Source organism: Perkinsus marinus (assembly GCF_000006405.1).
Source record: "Perkinsus marinus ATCC 50983 genomic scaffold scf_1104296939758, whole genome shotgun sequence".
NCBI classification, from domain to species: domain Eukaryota; phylum Perkinsozoa; order Perkinsida; family Perkinsidae; genus Perkinsus; species Perkinsus marinus.
This window is the reverse complement of record NW_003213081.1, coordinates 406,825-424,658: the sequence shown is the minus strand read 5'-3', so window position 1 is coordinate 424,658 and position 17,834 is coordinate 406,825. Positions and strand designations below refer to the sequence as shown.

General features: G+C 45.5%; 3 protein-coding genes and 1 non-coding gene across 4 annotated transcripts in view; all 4 read left to right on the top strand.

Annotated features, from left to right (window-relative positions):
* The window catches only part of Pmar_PMAR029324 (Cingulin, putative), a gene marked incomplete at both ends in the record, with an annotated part of 10,674 nt that extends 3,712 nt beyond the window's left edge, over positions 1–6,962 (top strand). The window contains 22 exons of the mRNA XM_002782413.1: positions 441–594; positions 667–792; positions 924–992; positions 1,132–1,167; positions 1,257–1,295; positions 1,343–1,429; positions 1,474–1,597; positions 2,016–2,192; positions 2,534–2,641; positions 2,838–2,919; positions 3,141–3,262; positions 3,311–3,399; positions 3,453–3,520; positions 4,157–4,254; positions 4,650–4,738; positions 5,239–5,269; positions 5,704–5,799; positions 5,852–5,976; positions 6,025–6,105; positions 6,430–6,516; positions 6,723–6,856; positions 6,926–6,962. Coding sequence (XP_002782459.1) covers positions 441–594; positions 667–792; positions 924–992; positions 1,132–1,167; positions 1,257–1,295; positions 1,343–1,429; positions 1,474–1,597; positions 2,016–2,192; positions 2,534–2,641; positions 2,838–2,919; positions 3,141–3,262; positions 3,311–3,399; positions 3,453–3,520; positions 4,157–4,254; positions 4,650–4,738; positions 5,239–5,269; positions 5,704–5,799; positions 5,852–5,976; positions 6,025–6,105; positions 6,430–6,516; positions 6,723–6,856; positions 6,926–6,962 — 2,059 coding nt within the window. The remainder of the gene's footprint in view (positions 1–440; positions 595–666; positions 793–923; positions 993–1,131; positions 1,168–1,256; positions 1,296–1,342; positions 1,430–1,473; positions 1,598–2,015; positions 2,193–2,533; positions 2,642–2,837; positions 2,920–3,140; positions 3,263–3,310; positions 3,400–3,452; positions 3,521–4,156; positions 4,255–4,649; positions 4,739–5,238; positions 5,270–5,703; positions 5,800–5,851; positions 5,977–6,024; positions 6,106–6,429; positions 6,517–6,722; positions 6,857–6,925) is intronic.
* A 143-nt stretch (positions 6,963–7,105) lies between these two features.
* On the top strand, positions 7,106–9,983 carry Pmar_PMAR029323 (hypothetical protein). The gene is made up of 10 exons (XM_002782412.1): positions 7,106–7,224; positions 7,270–7,405; positions 7,451–7,573; positions 7,619–7,732; positions 8,111–8,229; positions 8,734–8,815; positions 8,874–8,968; positions 9,183–9,319; positions 9,384–9,471; positions 9,622–9,983. The coding sequence occupies exons 1-10, from the start codon at positions 7,109–7,111 to the stop codon at positions 9,791–9,793; spliced, it is 1,182 nt and encodes a 393-aa protein (XP_002782458.1). The 5' UTR covers positions 7,106–7,108; the 3' UTR covers positions 9,794–9,983.
* A 103-nt stretch (positions 9,984–10,086) lies between these two features.
* Positions 10,087–14,666, top strand: Pmar_PMAR029322 (cytoplasmic dynein intermediate chain, putative; the record flags this gene model as incomplete). The annotated part of the gene is made up of 21 exons (XM_002782411.1): positions 10,087–10,136; positions 10,187–10,264; positions 10,351–10,447; positions 11,345–11,406; positions 11,525–11,613; positions 11,776–11,879; positions 11,930–11,998; positions 12,039–12,095; positions 12,143–12,205; positions 12,404–12,478; positions 12,790–12,877; positions 12,961–13,080; positions 13,409–13,522; positions 13,636–13,769; positions 13,824–13,930; positions 13,983–14,040; positions 14,094–14,228; positions 14,279–14,357; positions 14,411–14,461; positions 14,507–14,546; positions 14,591–14,666. The coding sequence occupies 21 exons, from the start codon at positions 10,087–10,089 to the stop codon at positions 14,664–14,666; spliced, it is 1,746 nt and encodes a 581-aa protein (XP_002782457.1).
* Positions 14,667–16,184: 1,518 nt separating this feature from the next.
* On the top strand, positions 16,185–16,256 carry Pmar_PMAR029321. Its single transcript has one exon. It is a non-coding gene; the product is annotated as a tRNA-Pro (tRNA).
* Positions 16,257–17,834: the final 1,578 nt, after the last annotated feature.

Genomic DNA, 17,834 nt, shown 5'->3' with positions numbered 1-17,834 from the left:
GAGAAGATGAGTGCACAGCTGGCTGATGCAATTGAGAGATCAGATGCTATGGGTAAGGATGTGAATAAATAGTTAGTCATACCGCTAATTGAACTCACCACCTCTCGAATGGAAGCTCGCGTCGATAACGATCGGACCAATGTGGATGCTGTTTCAGCGGAACGACTGCGAGAGTTGGAGGGTAGGGACTTTGAAGGACTACAGGGGAAAATTGACAGGTAATGGGGTAGAGGGTGGATGACTACCGCGTATTAGGCAATAGAATGCCTCATGCATTTATACAGTAGGATTAGTTCGATGCGGAGGTTCATAGTCGATGATGAAAGTTAAGGACAGTTCGTCCGCTCATGAGGCAGACTTCAGTATTATGGGAATTTGGGTATTATCATTTTTGGTTATGTCGATCTGACAAGTCCAGATCGTTGTTGCGGTTATGTTAGCCATGACAAGGCTGTGAGGGAGTTGAAGGAGAAGATAGTTGGAGTGGATCCCTCTGTGGCCAAGTTGGAGCTTCAGCAAGCGGAGTTACTTAGTAAATTCACTGTATTGGAGAATAAAGTCAGCGAAAATGGTGACGCGGTGAGGATCGTGAAGGTAATGTGGGAGGATGGGGGTTCGATCCCTGGTGGGGGCGAATTTTCGATCAATTATTATTTCCTCACGTAGACGAGTTGGGAGGGCACTGTGAAGCCCACGGTAGAAGAGCTGAATGGGAAAGTGAAGGAGTTGACTTCGACGGTGAATGGTGTAGTGGAAGATGTTGAACATGTTAGAAAGGATATCAATCAGAAGGTGATGCGGGAGGTCCCGGGTTCGATTCCTGGAGGGGGCATTTTGTGATATAATTATGAAGCATTATGGCATGTGGAAGGATGATGATCGACAGGATTTTGGTATCTTGTGCATGCGTGCAAATTTTGCAGTATGGAGATTCCCTGTGGTCGGAGATTCGAAGTGCAGTGGAGCGAGTCAGCAAGAAGGAGTTCAAAGAGGTAGAGCAGCGGATTGAATTAAATAGTGCAAAATGGTGAGCCCTGGGGTTCGAACCGGGGTCCTTTGGATTACCCACTCACAGGCACGAGAGATCGAAGCAGTTGTTGACATATACTAGGGATCATATATTAACTGCAGGTACCGAGGATCGATCCCGGGACCTTTGGATTACCAGTAGTGTTTTTCTTGTAGTCGCTTGCGAGTTCCATCAGCGCGGACTGCAGCATCATGTGTTTTCGCTTTGGTTTCAATCGCAGTGGCAGGCAATACGCAGAAGGGCGGCTCTGAGGAAGGTTGGCAAGGTGAGGAAAAACGTCGCGCGCCACGAAATTAGAGGGATGTGTTGTAGATCTTCCATGATCATCAGCGAGCTGCATTGAGGCGATGGCGACAGAAGGCGGAGTTTGAGGGATTGCGAGATGGTGTGGAAGTGGAGGTGAGTTGTGGGTGGAGTGGTATGGGATTGGGTGGAATATTTAGGTGAGCGGAGCGAAGCAGGAAGTGGTAAATTTGATCAAGCATGATGTGGCGACTTTGAAGGAGTCTGTGGAGGAAGGGATGAAGTTGAAGGTTGATCGAGAGGAGGTTGAGCTGAGGGAAAGAGGTGGGAAAAGGACTGGGTTCGGGTTTCGTAGTTTATATCGGAGTTTCGCCCGTGATATGGTGAACGCTCGTGGAAAATATTTCACAACTCACATATGAGCAGTGAATAACACGTGGCGTGTTTTACGTGATACGGGGTCATTTTTTCGGTATTATTCGTAAAGTGTTTTCACTCTATATCGCGTTTTTCACATGGAGTATTACACCACCTCACGTAAACGGGTGAGACGCCATTCCATTTTGCATCTTATTTTTATATTGGAGTTTCACGACTGCCCGTTTTACGTGAAGTGACGTCATAATACTCTGTGAAAAACACGATATTCGCGGTGATATGCAGTAGTCGTGGAATATATTCTGCACCTAATAAGTACAACTCCACTGCTTTCGAGTCTTCAGACATTTTCGATGTTCATCAGATACCCTACAGCCATTGGAAGCACGCGTGGTAGAGGTGGAGGAATTGATCCGAAATATGTCTAAGGAGTCACCACCTGATGATGGTATGGGGTTTGCCGGAGTATCGAGTTCAGATGGTAGCAGTAGAGCTACTAGCCCGAGGGAGGTGATAGAAGGAAAGTTGAGTGAGGTGATGAGTGAGCGTTGAGGAAATGCAAGATTGCAAGATTTCTCAAGTTGGTTAGTTGAGAGATGGGCTGGAGGCGGCGTTTGAGGCGGTGAGGGAAGTGAGGGAGGTGTGGATGCCGAAGGAGTTTGCGACGAAGGAAATGGTGCTACAGTGTACTAGAGGTAATCTTTTTATGGGGGGAAATTTTTTTACAGTGGGAAAGTATGCCCATGGTCAACTATAAGGAAATTTTGGGAAATTCTTGTTGGTTGCTGAACAGTTCTATTCGAGTTTGTGTGTAAATTTTCTGAGCTCAGCTGAAGAATTTAGTGAGAATTTATTTCTCCAACACTGGAAGAAACAATTCAGATGCGCTCGAATTGCATAAATTGTATCAACAATTGGAGGCGACTAAGGCGGACAGGGCGGAGATGGACGGCACGGTTTTGGAGACCCAGAATCATTTGAGGCAACTGGGTAGGGGAAGGATCTTAGGTTGATGCAGCGTTGGAATTTTAGTCTCTTGGAATTGGAGCGAGTAGAGTAAATGGTGTAGTGGATAGTGCGCGAGTCGTTGGAGGTTGTGGGCATTTACACGCACGAGTTCGATCCCTGGGAGGGGTTGCCAATTTAATATTCATGTGGATGGTTATATACTTTATGTTGATGTCAGATGCATCTATTGGGGGTAAGGTGGAGTTGCTCACGACTCAGTTGAGGGAGGTGGAGGAGAAGGCACGCAAGTTGGAGGGATGGTAAGGAGGGGGATAGAAAACCTGATGAAATTGTGGTAGACGGATGGGAAAAAGTAATTTATTCTCGGAATTTTACCGATTTTTTTACATGAGGATTTTTGACTTGAAAGCTTTTAACGCTTGGGCTATATCTTATTACGTGACTCTCAGCGTTGATACGAAAATTAGATCGATTTCATTATTGCTTCGCTCCGCTAGGATCTTTGATTTTTTTCGTTCAGTTATGCAACAACGGAAACGAGTTTGGGTGAGCAGAAAGAGGCGATGGCGAAGCTGAATGATACATTGACGAAGTTGGCCGAGTTCACACAGGACCTCATAGATCGGTTCGTTGGAGAGGGGAGTAGGAGTATCTTCTGTGTGCATGCGTGCAGATTATCATTATGAGTAGGTTCGAACGATAATGAAGGCCCGTCTAGTTTGAGCTACATGGTTCGTACTGGTGGAGGTTTTGAACCGAGGCATTTTGTCACTCTTGGAGTGAGTTTGTCAAATCGATCATCAGGGCGCGCGCTTTTGTAGTGCGCGTGTAGGCTAGTGGACAAGAAGAACCAGTCTTTAGTATTCCGGGAGTGGATGGTGGAGAGTCGCGGATTGATCGGTGGGGAAAAGTGTCGCTAGGTGGATTTGAACCGGGGACCTCTAGGTATCTAAAGCACGCGAGGAATGTGATCGAACGAGCTGCGTCGGCATCTAGTTCGCGTATGAGGAGTTCAAGTGGAGGTAAGTGATTGAATAATTTCGTGGCGCGTGACGGTTCGGAACCTCTGGAATTGATTTTTTGGGTGGAATTCGGCCTTCGAATAAGTCGGTGTATTCAACAGACCTCTCCTCAGCTTCAAGAGCTCTGCCAGGATTTGATTGCACGTCTAAAAGTCGATCTCGGCAGCGCTGTTGAAACTGAGTAAAGGCTTTCTGAACAATTAAATATCCAATGTTTGTCGCGCGAGATGGTTGATACAGTAATATATATATATAGTGATAATATGTAATTTAGTAGTAGATGATCCATATAAGGGAGTTTCACCACCCTAGTGATATGAAAAACACTAGTGAAAAACATATTTCACGACTATTGCATACCGCGAATATCGCGTTTTTGACCGAGTTTTACGCCACTTCACGTAAAACGGGTGAAACTTCAGTGTAATATGGATATTAATATATATGTACTATGTGTAAAATTGTTCGTCACGCGCCACGAAATTAGTGTGCGTGACGGGATGGAAGCGATTAGGTCGAACGAGGTCAAGGTCTCGAGTATTCCGCACGCCTCCATCAGGAGGGAATATTCGGGAGTTGATACAGCCGGCTGGGGCAGCGGTGACGACTCCGGTGAGGGAGGTTGTGGGTTCGATCCCCGCATGATGCATTTTTTCATCAGGTTGGGCGGTATATTAGGGGGGTTGGATTCGTCCATACCAATTGACGTTGTTTTACATGTATATTATCCTTCCTGTTGTTGTTGTTGCTTTATGGAGGCTTGTGTTGGGGGTTTGTCTATGGTGTCTCATCCTAGTGGTTGGAGGTACTTCAGGGAGGGATGGTATGCATCTGTGAGACTCGCTTGTAGACTGGGATTTCTCCACGCCTATGAATGCATGAGGTTTTCCTCAAGCTCATTACGAGCAGTGTGGGAAAACATATACACAATATATGTGTTTGTGAAAATATTGTGAGGGAGTTTTGGGGAATTTGTATTGGTTTTTGTAAAGTATAAGTCGTATTAGGTATGGTACCTAACCCTAGCAATTTACTTTCATTAAGAGAGCAATTCCAGTATAGGTCTGTTACCAGGATAACAACGATGCATAATAAGGTATGAGACTAGCTGACCGTCACATTCCCGGTTCTTGTAAAGTATAAGTCGTATTTTTTCTACCCTGGGTGGTGTGGGAATATTTCCGAGCTCAGCTGAGTAAAGCAGAGATATATTCCTCGAACACTGGTCAGTATGATTATCTGATTTGTACATAAGTCTTCTCACTCGAACTCGATTGAGAAAAACCTGCCTGAGAATTTTGAAAATTCTCAGGCAGATATTTTTCCATGAAAAAAACGAAAATTGAAAATTCAATTTTCGTTGTAAAGTTTATATTTCTGTAGTGTATGTTAGCTTCACGCGAGTATGACATGCATTTTTAAAGATATTTTTAGTTGATATTTTGATGTCCCTCAGTGGTAGCCAAGATGAAGTCCGGCGAGAGTTAATGGCTAGAACGTACGAGGAGATCTGATGAAAAAGTGATATTTGTGGAATAAAGAGGGCATTTTTGTTTTACCAGTTTTTCATCAGAATTCACCGTTGTGATTCCTCAGGAGGTCTCGGACGATGATACGGATCCAACTGGTAGGTACTGAGGGAATTTTGGAATTTTGAGAAAAAAAATAAAAAATTATGTATCGTGTCGGGCGAATCTTTTTATATTCGTGGTTAGATGCATTCGGGTTTGGGTTTGATGCCGCGGCGTTGGAATATATATTCGCTTTCCTCACCTGAGTTGGTGAGTTTTCTAAGTGACTATACAAGGATATGTACGAGTTCGGGTAGACAGAAACCAATAAGAATCCTCTCGCAGTTTTAATATTGTCACCAACACATGTAGTTGATCATGTGCATGTTTTCCCATACTGGTTTGGTATGATGGAGTTTCACCCGTGATATGAAAAACACTAGTTGTGAAGCGAGCGGAGCATATACCACAAGAACAGGCACTTTCGCGTTGTGCGTGCGTGCAGAATTATTTTAACGTTTTAGGTTGTGCATTGAAAGATATGTTTTAGGTTGGATGCTGTGGCCCGCGGCTCGATGCTTCGCTGATTATTTGTCGCTGCGCCCGGAAATTGTTCGTGGGAAGGATGCCTTGGAGCTCGGCAGCGGTAATTAGGGACAATCGATCACCAGAGCGCGCGCTAAATGCATCAGCGATAGGTACTGGTTTCGCGGGAATAGTGAGTTATATGATGGGTGCGAAGTCAGTGACTTTGACGGACCTTCCGGAAGGGCTAGAACGGTTACATGAGAGTTGTCGGTGTAACGGCGTTGAGGAAATTCAAGTGGGAGCAAGATTGCAAGATTTTCTCTCCGAGCTTTGCTGTTCGTAGGTGTGTGCTTGTCCTTGGGGAGATATGAAGGCGGTTGAAGACCTACCTGAGAAGCAGTATGATGTGGTGCTCTGTTGTGAGGTAGAAGGGAATTTCATGGCGCGCGGTACAATGTGGGTACATGGGCATTTTCTGTGTATTAGTTGGTTTTAGTCATTTCTCTACCAGTTGATCTGTCGAGATACAGACCGTTCGGTAGGGTCAAGAATATGAAAATACTCTCATGAACATCCTTGTATTGGCAAAAAGTGTTAATAAAAGAAAAATGCCGATGCTGGGAATAGAATCCGCGACCGTTTAAAATGATATTCGTCTCGAAGGTCTAGTAGTATACGTGACGCGGTTCTCGGATTTGCGTTCGTCTGATAATTGTAGTCGTGAAAGTTGCATAAAATTGTTATTCAGGTGTTGTATAAGCAGGGCGAGGAAGTGTATGAAGCTTTGATGAAGACTATTAAGGAGACTGTCAAGCCTGGAGGGAAGATCCTTGTGGTAATAACAGGAGAGAATTTCGTGGCGCAGTGACGGAAATCCCACGGCGTATCATCGTGGGGCTGTCGTCTGTTATTTGTTTTCAGTGCTTTTACGATCGACACGTATCAATGAAATTTCGAGATTGTTGAAACCGAATCGAGGAGGAATTTTTTGTTTTTTTCTGAGGAAAATTTTGGGGAATTTTTGATTTTCGTGCGCTTGAGGTATACGAGTATAGAGGGTCGATGTTGGAAGATCAATCCATGTTTGATATGCTCTTTGAGGAGTATCCTGAGGGGCATATGGAGGTGTTGGAGGAAGGAGATGAGGATGAGGAGGATGCTGAGAGACGACTGTTGTAATAATGGAGGGTGTGGGAATTGATCTCGGGACCTATAGGTGGTGAACCTAGTGCTCTACGGTTCAGATATATATTCCCTGTTCCTAAGAAGAAGATGAAGTGATGAATGTTGACTTCAACGAACGTATATTGGTTTCTCTGCGATGTAGAGATTACATTTAATGACCGTTGAGTTGGGATCTTGCAATCTTGGCATTTCTTGCATTTCCTCAACGCAGTTTCCTACTGTCTTTGCTCTCTGTTTTTGCTATGTCGTCAGTAGCCAGGGAAAGCCTTCCTGCATTGAGCGCTAATTTGACCGTACTCCAATCTAGGATTAGAGGGATGCTTTTGGGCGCTGTTGTTGGAGATTGCTTCGGCACGAGGTGAGGTTTTGGACCTATTCCGTATCTTGCGCGCTCAACCTGTAGATTCTGTGATGTCGGTATGGATGCGTTACCGATGGCGGAGGTCGCCGAGATGATTTCGTATCGAGCTATGGCTCCGTCTTTGGCGAAGCTCTCTGGGAATCAATGGTTATTCAGACTCTCATGTAACGGTTATATGGTAAGGATTTGGGCCTGTTTTGAATCTTATGTGGTCGAACCTTAGATGCTGAAAGCGACTGAGAATGTTCTTGACGGTGGAGATAGTGCAGTTCTTCGGCAGAGTTTTGTGGATTTGATTAACGACCCCAGCATGAATCACCTCAAGTGGGGAGCTGGGATAGGTTCGGTAAGAAGATGGTCATAATCGATCACGTGATCGATTTGGTCACAGGTGTTGCTTGGTGATGCTCCTAAATCGAACACACTACGTGGCAACACTGTTATGATGAGAAGCTTACCAGCGGCGCTCTTCCCTGAGGGCGAATATGAGAGGATCTTTGAGCAAGTGAGTGAAATCTTCGCTGTGCGTAGTTGTTGGCGATGTGATAAGATATGCATGCACATGGTCAAGTACGTGTGATGGTGATGATGTAAAAATTTTTGAGGAAAATTTGTAAAGTTTTCGTTGGTTTCTGTACATATCTACTCGAATTGGTATGCAACGTGTGAATTCGGAAAACGAATATATACTCGAGCAGTGGTTGATATTTTTGTAAATGATGGGGAAAAAGTTTTCTATTCCGTAATTTTCATATTTTTTTTGTTTTTTTAACATCGAAACTGTGTCGCTGTGGAAGAATCGTGAATTGGTTGAGAATCCTTTTCTTTGTTGGTACCTCGTAGGGCAAGGAAAATATCTTCTCGGTATTGTTGTTGTTTTCAGATGGCCGAAGCCGTTCCTGTTCAAGAGGTTGCCAAGGCTCGAGCAAAGTGCTTAGTCGATGTTGCGCGCAATTCATTGGAGACGGGCGTGTGTGATTTGTCGTTGATCAAAGATTCTCGGTAAGGAGCACGCGTGCACTTATGTAGTGTCCGTGTTTGGACCTATTTCGTATCTTTCTCTCTGTAGTGTCCGTGTTTGGACCTATTTCGTATCTTTTTCTCTGTAGTGTCCGTGTTTGGACCTATTTCGTATCTTTCTCTCTGTAGTGTCCGTGTTTGGACCTATTTCGTATCTTTTTCTCTGTAGTGTCCGTGTTTGGACCTATTTCGTATCTTTTTCTCTGTAGTGTCCGTGTTTGGACCTATCTCGTATCTTTCTCTCTGTAGTGTCCGTGTTTGGACCTATTTCGTATCTTTCTCTCGGTAGTGTTCGTGTTAGGACCTATTTCGTATCTTTTTCTCGGTAGTGTCCGTGTTTGGACCTATTTCGTATCTTTCTCTCTGTAGTGTCCGTGTTTGGACCTATTTCGTATCTTTTTCTCGGTAGTGTCCGTGTTTGGACCTATTTCGTATCTTTCTCTCTGTAGTGTCCGTGTTTGGACCTATTTCGTATCTTTGTTTCAGGACGATATCTGCGCTTCAATTAGCGACGCCGGCTAGTTATGACGAGGTGTCTATGGATATCCAGAGAAGGCTTGCTGCTAGAGTAGGAGTTAATTTTGTGGCGCGTGACGTTTTGGGAATCTTCACTGTGCGTTGGTCAGGTTGGTCATGATTCGATGGCTAGCACGACCTTACCAGTGGTTGCATTCGCCATCAAACAGGGCTTGGTCGGAGGAGAGGTCCATAGCAATGACGAGTAATACCATCTTTTGGGATTTTCGGGCGAGCGAGATTTACTCGATGTGGTGAGGGGTAACTGTGGTTTTTGGTGAAGCTCGGAATGAATTTTAGGAAAAACATTTGGGATCGTTTGTTGGGTGGAAAATCAATTTTGAACACTCAGTGTGTGTGATTGCGGTGAAAAGTTTTTGTCGCGCGCCACGAAATTGGGTATGTGATTTTTCCTTCAGGGATACTGAATTGGGCGGAGCGTCTTTGGATCCGTCGATGTTCTCAGCCAACATACTTAACATGAGCAACAGGATAGACTTCGCTGAACAGTTCTATGACGAGACCGATAATGCTAGCCCGACATTTGGTCAAAACGGTAAGCTTCCCGTCTTCCATTGCATAGGTCCCGGGTTCGATCCTTGGTGATTGTATCTATTCAGAGATGCATATGATCTTGAGCTGGGCTATCAGTTGTGGTGGCGACACCCGAGCCAATGCATGCCTGGCCGGTGCATTAGCAGGAGCGACGTGAGTTCAACGGGGTGGAACTATTACGGAAATTCAACAAGATCTTGTATTGTAGCAAAATCCAGAAAATTTTGTTTTTTCCATAGTAAATTTTCCGAAAAAATAGGTGTATATTTTCCCCCGTCACTGTGGGAGTTATTATCATCTTAGGTATGGTGTCGAGCAAATTCCCCACGAGTGGAGAGTTACATGTGAAGGCACTAAAGTGGCTCTCAGCGTGGCCGATAGAGTCTTCGAGGAAGTTTATCTCGCTAATCCCGTATTGGCCGAATCGATCGCGCGATCGATTTCGATCCCAACTCGCCCAGCTGCACCCCAGTAAACTGTGACATACCCCTGTTTATCGTTCCTTGTAGTTTTCCTACAATGTCGTCTACAATTGCGATGCTCGAAAATCTTCACTGTGCGCAAAGATATCTCTATAGAGGATATCAGCGTGAGCATCTACCAGCTGTAGGAATATGTAATTTTGTGGCTCAGCGGTTTTGGTGACACTCGCGTGTCACGTTAGTCATCATCACTGCTGAATTTTCCGTGCATTTGTTTTCTTTTTGTTGTTAATGTGGGATGGTTTAGCGGAGCGAAGTTTTTTTGTAGCATTTTTATCGCTCCTCAATGAACGAGTACGATTTTGTTTACACCAAGCTTCGTAAGGAATTCGGGAAGTGGGTTAGCGGAGCGAAGTGATTCATGATTGACATTTTTGTTTTCGTAGGTATTGCGCCTTCGGTGATACTGATCCGAAAGTGTTAGGAAATGTGGAGGCAAAATCAGAGGCTATGGGGAATTTCAGGTAAGATCTTGCGATCTTGCATTTCCTCAACGGAGGAATATCTTGATGTCCCGAGTGTAAGATACGGAATAGGTCCGGCTTGTCAGGTATAAGAATCCGTGCACGCTGACGTTTGATAATAGGCAGGTGATGTCCGAACATTCAGCCAACACTGATACAGTGAAGACTGGCAATAAAGGACAGGTGGGGACAAGGGGATATAATATACTGGGTCTTCGTAGTAGTCCACGTCTATTGATTCGACCAATGAATTTGACATAGGTTCCCGGTTCGATCCCCGGGTAGGACATTTTTCCGTCATTAAAGGTTTTTATGCATATCTCTTCGAGCTGTTCGCATAATCGAGTTTCCAGATTTTTGCCTACACCTCGGCATTTAGATGAGTCGTTTGATCTATCTGCATTCTGCGAAGCGTAGGAGACCACCAGATAGTATCTGGTGGCCTTCTACGCTTCGTAGTTAAGCCAGAATAGTTCTGCACGCACGCACAACGCGAAAGTTCCTGTTGTTGCGGTATGTGCTCCGCTCGCTCCGCAATTAATATTATGTATATAAATAGCATATTGTTTGTTATCAGATCATTGGAGTTTCATCCTAGTGATATGAAAAACACTAGTGAAAAATATATTTCACGACTACTGCATATCACCGCGAATATCGCGTTTTTCACAGAATTTTACGCCACTTCACGTAAAACGGGTAGTCGTGAAACTCTATTGCATTTCTATTTATCTTATTGTAATAGGTTAACTAATATCGGCATGATGAATTTTGTGGCGCGTGACGGTTGTTTCTGAGAAAAATTCGAGAATCGCTGAGAAATTGGGTTGAAGTTTATAGATTGTTGTTTACTTTGTTCGGTGTATAACATGATGGTGGTAGAGGAAAGCGTCCAGGTTCGATCCCGGGATGCTGCATTTTCTTCTGATCGAACTCTTTAGTCAGCGGCGATATAGTTCTTTGTAGCGTTGTTTCACGAGTGGTTGGTATCAATGAGTTATTTACGCATAGGAAACGCGATTTTTCACCCAGACTAAAACGTTTGGATTATGCCAGGTTTTTGAATACGCTTTGAAGTAGGTTCATGTGGAGGGCGGTTGGCCTAAGGAAGTAGACTGCAGTGAAGCACAGGATACCGCAAAGTGAGTGATAAATTCGCTAAATCGATCACGTGATCGATTTTGATTTACGTTGAATATCTGCTCGGGAGGAATGCATGTATCGATTTTTTTGGATACCTACTTTACTGTATCACCTTAGGTGGAGGAAGAGGCTGGACAAAGACCCCCAGTTTGGTGCTGCGATGAGATCTCTATGTGGGGAGGCGGAGCAATGCATTTCCCAGAACTGTGAGTGACAATCTCGCTCGCCCGAAATTGATTCTTGTTACTTGCGTAGTGAATGCAATTTTGTGAAGTGATATACATAATTGTGAATATTTGTCGGAAGATCTGAAAATTTTTAAGAATTTTAAATACGTCGTATCGTGTTTGGAGGTGATTTTGTCGTAGGTACGATTGATCTTTTTGAGGACTACTTCGCGGGGGAGGAGGTGCAACATCAGATGCAGAAAATGTCGGCCAGTACTGTTGCAGTTTTCCGGGATCAAAGTAGGGTCGTCGTGAAATCGATCGCGTGATCGATTTGTGTTTAGGTGAGGAAGAGTATGGTAGGTCGGTGTCGAAAATATCTTGGCACCCGGATGGAGGTCACAGGTTTGTGGCGAGCTATTCAGTGAGAATATCTTTGCGCATGCGTGCAAGGTAAATGTTAGGTTATGCAATTCCAAAAACTGGAAGACCCTCTTGAAAGATCATCGTATATTTGGGAAGTGAGTGTATCGAAATCGATCTCGAAAAAAAATATTTTTTGTGTTAGGTTGAGAACCCCAACTATCCTGTTAGTGAGCTGCTGCCTCCATCGCCGCTCATTTGCACTCAGGTGAGTGAATTTTGTGGCGCGTGAAATATCTGGGCGCCTGTTCCTTACAGTAGAGACGTATATGAGTTATTCTAATTCTGAAAATTAGATTCTGCTGTGTGAGAGCCTTTCGGGTGTGGGAAAACAGTACCAATCGGAAAATGAGTGTCATCTTACTTGATAAATCAGTGGCTTTTATAATCGCTTGATTCGTTTTAGTATCAAACGAGAAACCCAGACACGCTGGCTGGCGGGGCGTATGATGGTTTGGTCTTTTTCTTCGATGTTCGACAGGTGAGTTACCTCTCATATCACAACAATTTTTTGATTACAAATTGGTGTGGAGGAGTAACATCGGTGGGATGAGGGTATCGTGGCATTGGATTAGTCGCATTGTTATATGGGAAATTGCAAGGGCATGAGTGGGTGTAGAAAAGTCGATTTGATCCTATCCGAGACTCATAGTTCACCCGGGCTGATCGATGGAATCATTTACATGCATGTATCAAAGCCTCAAGCCTCATAAATTCATCATCACGAATGGGAGATGAGAACAGATGAAGATGTGTTTGTTGATGGTTTGGTCGGCACGGGGTTCGTGTTAGGGATCGAAGCCTGTTGGGAAGTCCTCATTCGAACAGTCACATCATGACCCGGTCTATGACTTGGTTTGGCTGCAGTCGAAGACCAACAGTAATTCTGGTGTAGTCGTGAGGTGTCTGTGCCGTTATGAGAGAGGTCGGGGGTTCGATCCCTGGTAAGTGTGTTTTTCTCAGGCGAGTGCGCTACTACTTCTACCGATGGTAGAGTCTTATGGTGGGACACACGTAATCTATTGGAACCCATCGATGAGATCATTCTCACTGATGGGAATCGGGAGAACCCCAAACAACTGGGTGAGATGATGAGAGTCTACTGCGTTGGTCGTTAGCATCATTCCTGATTTTCTAACAAAAGCTAGTCTCAATCGTGTATATGCTCAGAGGCGAAAAACAGTGCGAGAAAATATGCACATGGTCAACTACATGTGTTGGTGACGATAGGAAATTTATAATGGTTTGTGTACACTTCTACCCGAATTCGTATATAAACTACTACAATTAGTGAGGTGAACTGCTGATCTAAGTTGAGGAAAGCGAACGTATATTCCTCCAACACTTTTTGTCACAAAAACCTGTCTCGTGTAGGCATTACTTTCTAATGTCAATGACATTTTTATGTCAGGTGGATGCTGTTTGGAATGGCAACAGGAAGCTGGACCGACTAAGTACTTGGTTGGCACTGAACAAGGCGCGTGCATCGCACTGAATAAGAAACCGAAGAAACCAGTGGAAATCGGTGAGGTTAACTCCGTGGCACAGTGAAGGTCATTTGTGACTTGATTTTTCCTCGCAAAAGGCTCTTCAGGACTCCAGATTTCTGAGCGGAGCGAAGCACTGAATTTTTTTCAGGGACATGGTTTGGTATTGAGGAAAAAGGAGGTCACTCGAAGCATGCCGGGCCGGTGTATTCACTACATCGCAATCCTCAACATGTCAAGTACTTCATGACGGTTGGCGACTGGAGTGTGAAAATATGGCTAGAGGTGAGGGGCTGGGAAGGCGGAGCGAAGCGGTTTTTAGTGTGCATTTTGGGGCAGGAGTTGAAAGCACCGCTAATGCAAACGAAGCCTTCACCGTCTTTCTTGACAACTGGGGGTTGGAGTCCTACGAGAGCTGGGCTGTTTATAGCTGGCCGTTACGATGGGTAGGATGTGGGGGAGGAGTTGTATGAATTTTCTACACGCATGCGCATTCAGGTATGTCGACTTCTGGGACTACTACTACCGGATGAATGAAGTGTGCTTTTCTCACCGAGTGAGCTTAGTCTAGCGGAGCGAAGCGATTTTCCTTATTGTTGCTCGTATCAGGTGAGTAAGGCGCCGGTCTCTACTACAGCCTTCCAATCCAATGGAGGCCTTCTGGCGGTCGGCGATGCTGATGGGACGGTGTCGCTACTCCAGCTGTGTGATGAACTGGTCCATCCTGTGCCCAATGAGAAGAATGTGAGTATCTTAGCTTCATCCATGGAAGATACAAAATAGGTCCACTTTAGGCCGTTGCGATGATATTCGAACGCGAGATGAGGCGAGAGAAAAACCTAGAAGCCATCAAGAAGGCCCAGGCGGGCAAAAGTATACAAACCCGTCGGAATTCACAACCAGCCTATCCATGTGTTCCTCTTCAGCTTCCAGGCCCGATGATGATGACCATGACCATCATGCAGTCGAGGAAACAGGTGAGATAGGATTTCGTTGCTTTTCACAAGGGTTTCCTCGTTCAGATGCTGCTGACGAGGCTCCTGCTCAGATTGATCAAGAGGAGTAGGCCTTCTACTGGTGTTCATTGCGTTGAAGAGTCATGGTAGGTATATGAACAGGGAGAAGGCTTGGCTTGAGGAAGTTGGAGTGAAGGCTGATACGATGACGATGGGAGATAAGTAGAGTCGATGTGTCCATGCCATAGACAGGGCTTGTTGATAGTGGAAAAAGCGACTTGCGTTAAAAGTGGAGTTTATGAAACTATGACGATATCAAATGAATAACAGAAATCAAAGGACCACTGTGCATCAGCACAGCTCCAGTGGTTGTGGCCACACATCTAAAGGGTAATGATAGTTCAATAGGCAACAACTGGGACTAATAATGAACTGCAGCGATGACTTCCCCCACGGACGCCTCAACAGGATGACTCATCCTAGATCATTGACGATAGAGACACCTCAATTCTTTTCCGGCATTCCTATCCAACCCTGAGGGAAGGATACTCCCAATTGAACGAGTACATACCAATCGGCAGCAATCAGAATCCATTTCCAAGTATCGTGCCATGAACGATGGCTCACTCGTGATGAAGCTCGGGTTTTGATCAGAGATGGATCAATAATAATTAATAGCATCCCTTCGTTTGTTGGGATGTGAAGAGTGAAGGCTGGCCTAACTCCTGACAGACGTGGACAGTAACGCCCTGTACGTTTCTCACAGAGAGTCTCGGAGGAAAGAACTCCCCCGTTGAGTAGCTCTCCATGTGAGACCACCTCATGTGATCTTCGAATCGAGATTTACATCGTGTCACTCCGTGAACTCAGAGATGAAGAGCATGAATCTGTTGTTGAACAGGCGACTACCTGGTTGAGCTGGGAGGTTCAGACCTTGCCAGACCAGACCAGAGCTCCACTTTGCCATAGTTTCTGCGATATTTCACGTTTTCCATGTGAGTAGTTTTTAGTCATTATCGGGTTGGGGCGTGTTTTATACTATCAACACTGCCAACATTAATTTACCGAGCAAAGCATTCGATATCATGCTACATTACTGATATCGTCGCAGTTAAAGTCAATTATATCAACTACTATTATCTATCCCGCCGAGGACGCTTAGCACGAGGCGGGTCAACGTGACTGACTGCGGCACCGACGACCGGTTTCGGTGTTATCAGCGTGCATTCGCCTGAGTGGATCGGCACTTCCTGAAGCTATCAGAGGCAAATTGAATTCACTTGGTGGTCGGCCCTCCAAGATATCAGAGAACTGGACCATGAACAGATGATTGTCTCGGTCATGGAAATGGGAGATTCCGCGGTCCCAAACATCTACCAGACCCACTGAGAATTCCTCGTTCACGACCTGATGCCAATACCCTGGGGGTATCACAAGCATCTAACAATGAAAGATAATGACCTATCTCAAAGCAAGCCTGATACCTACATCTCCCGGCACCATGCTGATCATCTTGAAAGACGACGGCAAGCCCTTCATCGAATGCCAATTGGAGAAATGCCTGTACACTGTAGTAAGGCTGATGGGTCGAAGTGTCCACGAGAGATTACGCTGTGTCCAAGACCATATCCTGCCCATTGGAGAGAACTATCTCTCGCTTGGCAGACCCATTCTGAACTCTATCTGAGTTCACAAGGAGAAATACCATCGGGTTCCGCATACTGCACAAGAACAAATCTACATCGGCTGTGTGGTCTAGTGGTATGATTCGCGCTTCGGGTGCGCGAGGTCCCGGGTTCGATTCTCGGCTCAGCCCATATTCCGATCCTTTAGACTTACTAATATATATCTCCATCTTTGCTCTTTCATGATCGCTGAAAGCTATCACCGACTTTTTTCCTTCGATACAATACCTACCATTCAAAGGAATGCTGAGTTTCTCGCGCGCTCGCCATATTCTACAGCGTTGCGAATCCGTTGTCCTCTCGATCGATGTGAGTCACTGAGTAGCTGCCAGACTCCCCGATGAGGAGGCTCGGTCCCTGTCCACGCTCATGTAATGGACACATCTCGAATGGGTAAATCTTATCTACCACTTCCACCTGAACTGATTTCAACTTCGCTCAAGAAGGAAATTCTGAAGCTGCTTAATTTAAGCACTACCGTGTCACGCTGGTAAGCGCATTGGCCGTAGACCACCCATTTCCGCGGACTCCCCGCCTCCATGACCTGCCGCAGCACCAGTTGCACCAGCGAGTGCACAGAAGGCCGCTCACTTCAGACACCTTCCCTTCTGATACCTTCTTCCCACCGCCGCCGCCGAGCTCTACGTAACTGCTAGACCTTCATATCATGAATCGAAAGAACAGAGAGAGAGTTACCCTGGCATCTCCCTCTCCAACACTTCTTCGAGTTTGAGAATCTGCCGAGGACCATCCAAGCGTCTCCAAATGAACCTCCCCACGTTAATTCTGTATTACCACAGACTTCGTCCGGCCTAACTTGCTAGCGATTGTCGAGACAGGTGAGGTTGATTTGAACTCCATCCGAGCCCTCAACGAATCTACGTCACCGCTTGACGTCACACACCCATACAGAGCTACCGCCTACCTATGGGAACAAGCATCGAATATCTTAACGTAAGATTGTCCAGCATGCTTCTGTTGTAGTCATTCGGCACAGGCTTATGCATAACAATCAGTTCATGTAACTACGTTGACTGGAATGGTCCCTGCAAGGCACAACGAGCCCAATATGGCAATCAACTCACGTCAGGGATACACCGGAGAAGGCAGCAAACATCGTACATAGATCGGCGTCTACCATCCGACCCCAGCGTGAGGAGGTCCTGAGAGCTCCGATTCAACAACTGCGACGAGCTAGCGTCGGGTCAATACCTTCACGTCAACTCGAGGCAGCAGTTTACATTTGTCTACAAAGACTCTTTCCGGTATGGTTTCCCGAGGATCCTCATCATCCCATCTTATCTACCAACGACCCAGGTTCGATCCCCAGCACCTCTATCTCACACTACTCTATATGTCTTCGTTTTCCGTCGCCAAGCGCATACTGTACCCGTATAGTACCTGCCAGCCAATCGCTACTGACGAAGACCAATGCCGTCCACGAAAGAGGTCCGAACCATGACTATACTAACATCCTGTTCCCCATTAATCGTCCCTATGAAGGCACTCACTGCTTCCCAGCATCGTCGAATACCATCTCGAACCTCCTCCCGATGATCCCTTCATGGCGATCGGTGGTTGCTACTGCCGACTCTGAGAGATTCCCACAATGAGATGAGCCTCCCAGCCTTCACCTTCTCCTCATCACCCTCACCCTCTTGTTTGATATACTCTCTGAGTGCTGGCTGATTGCCTGCTGATGTATACAT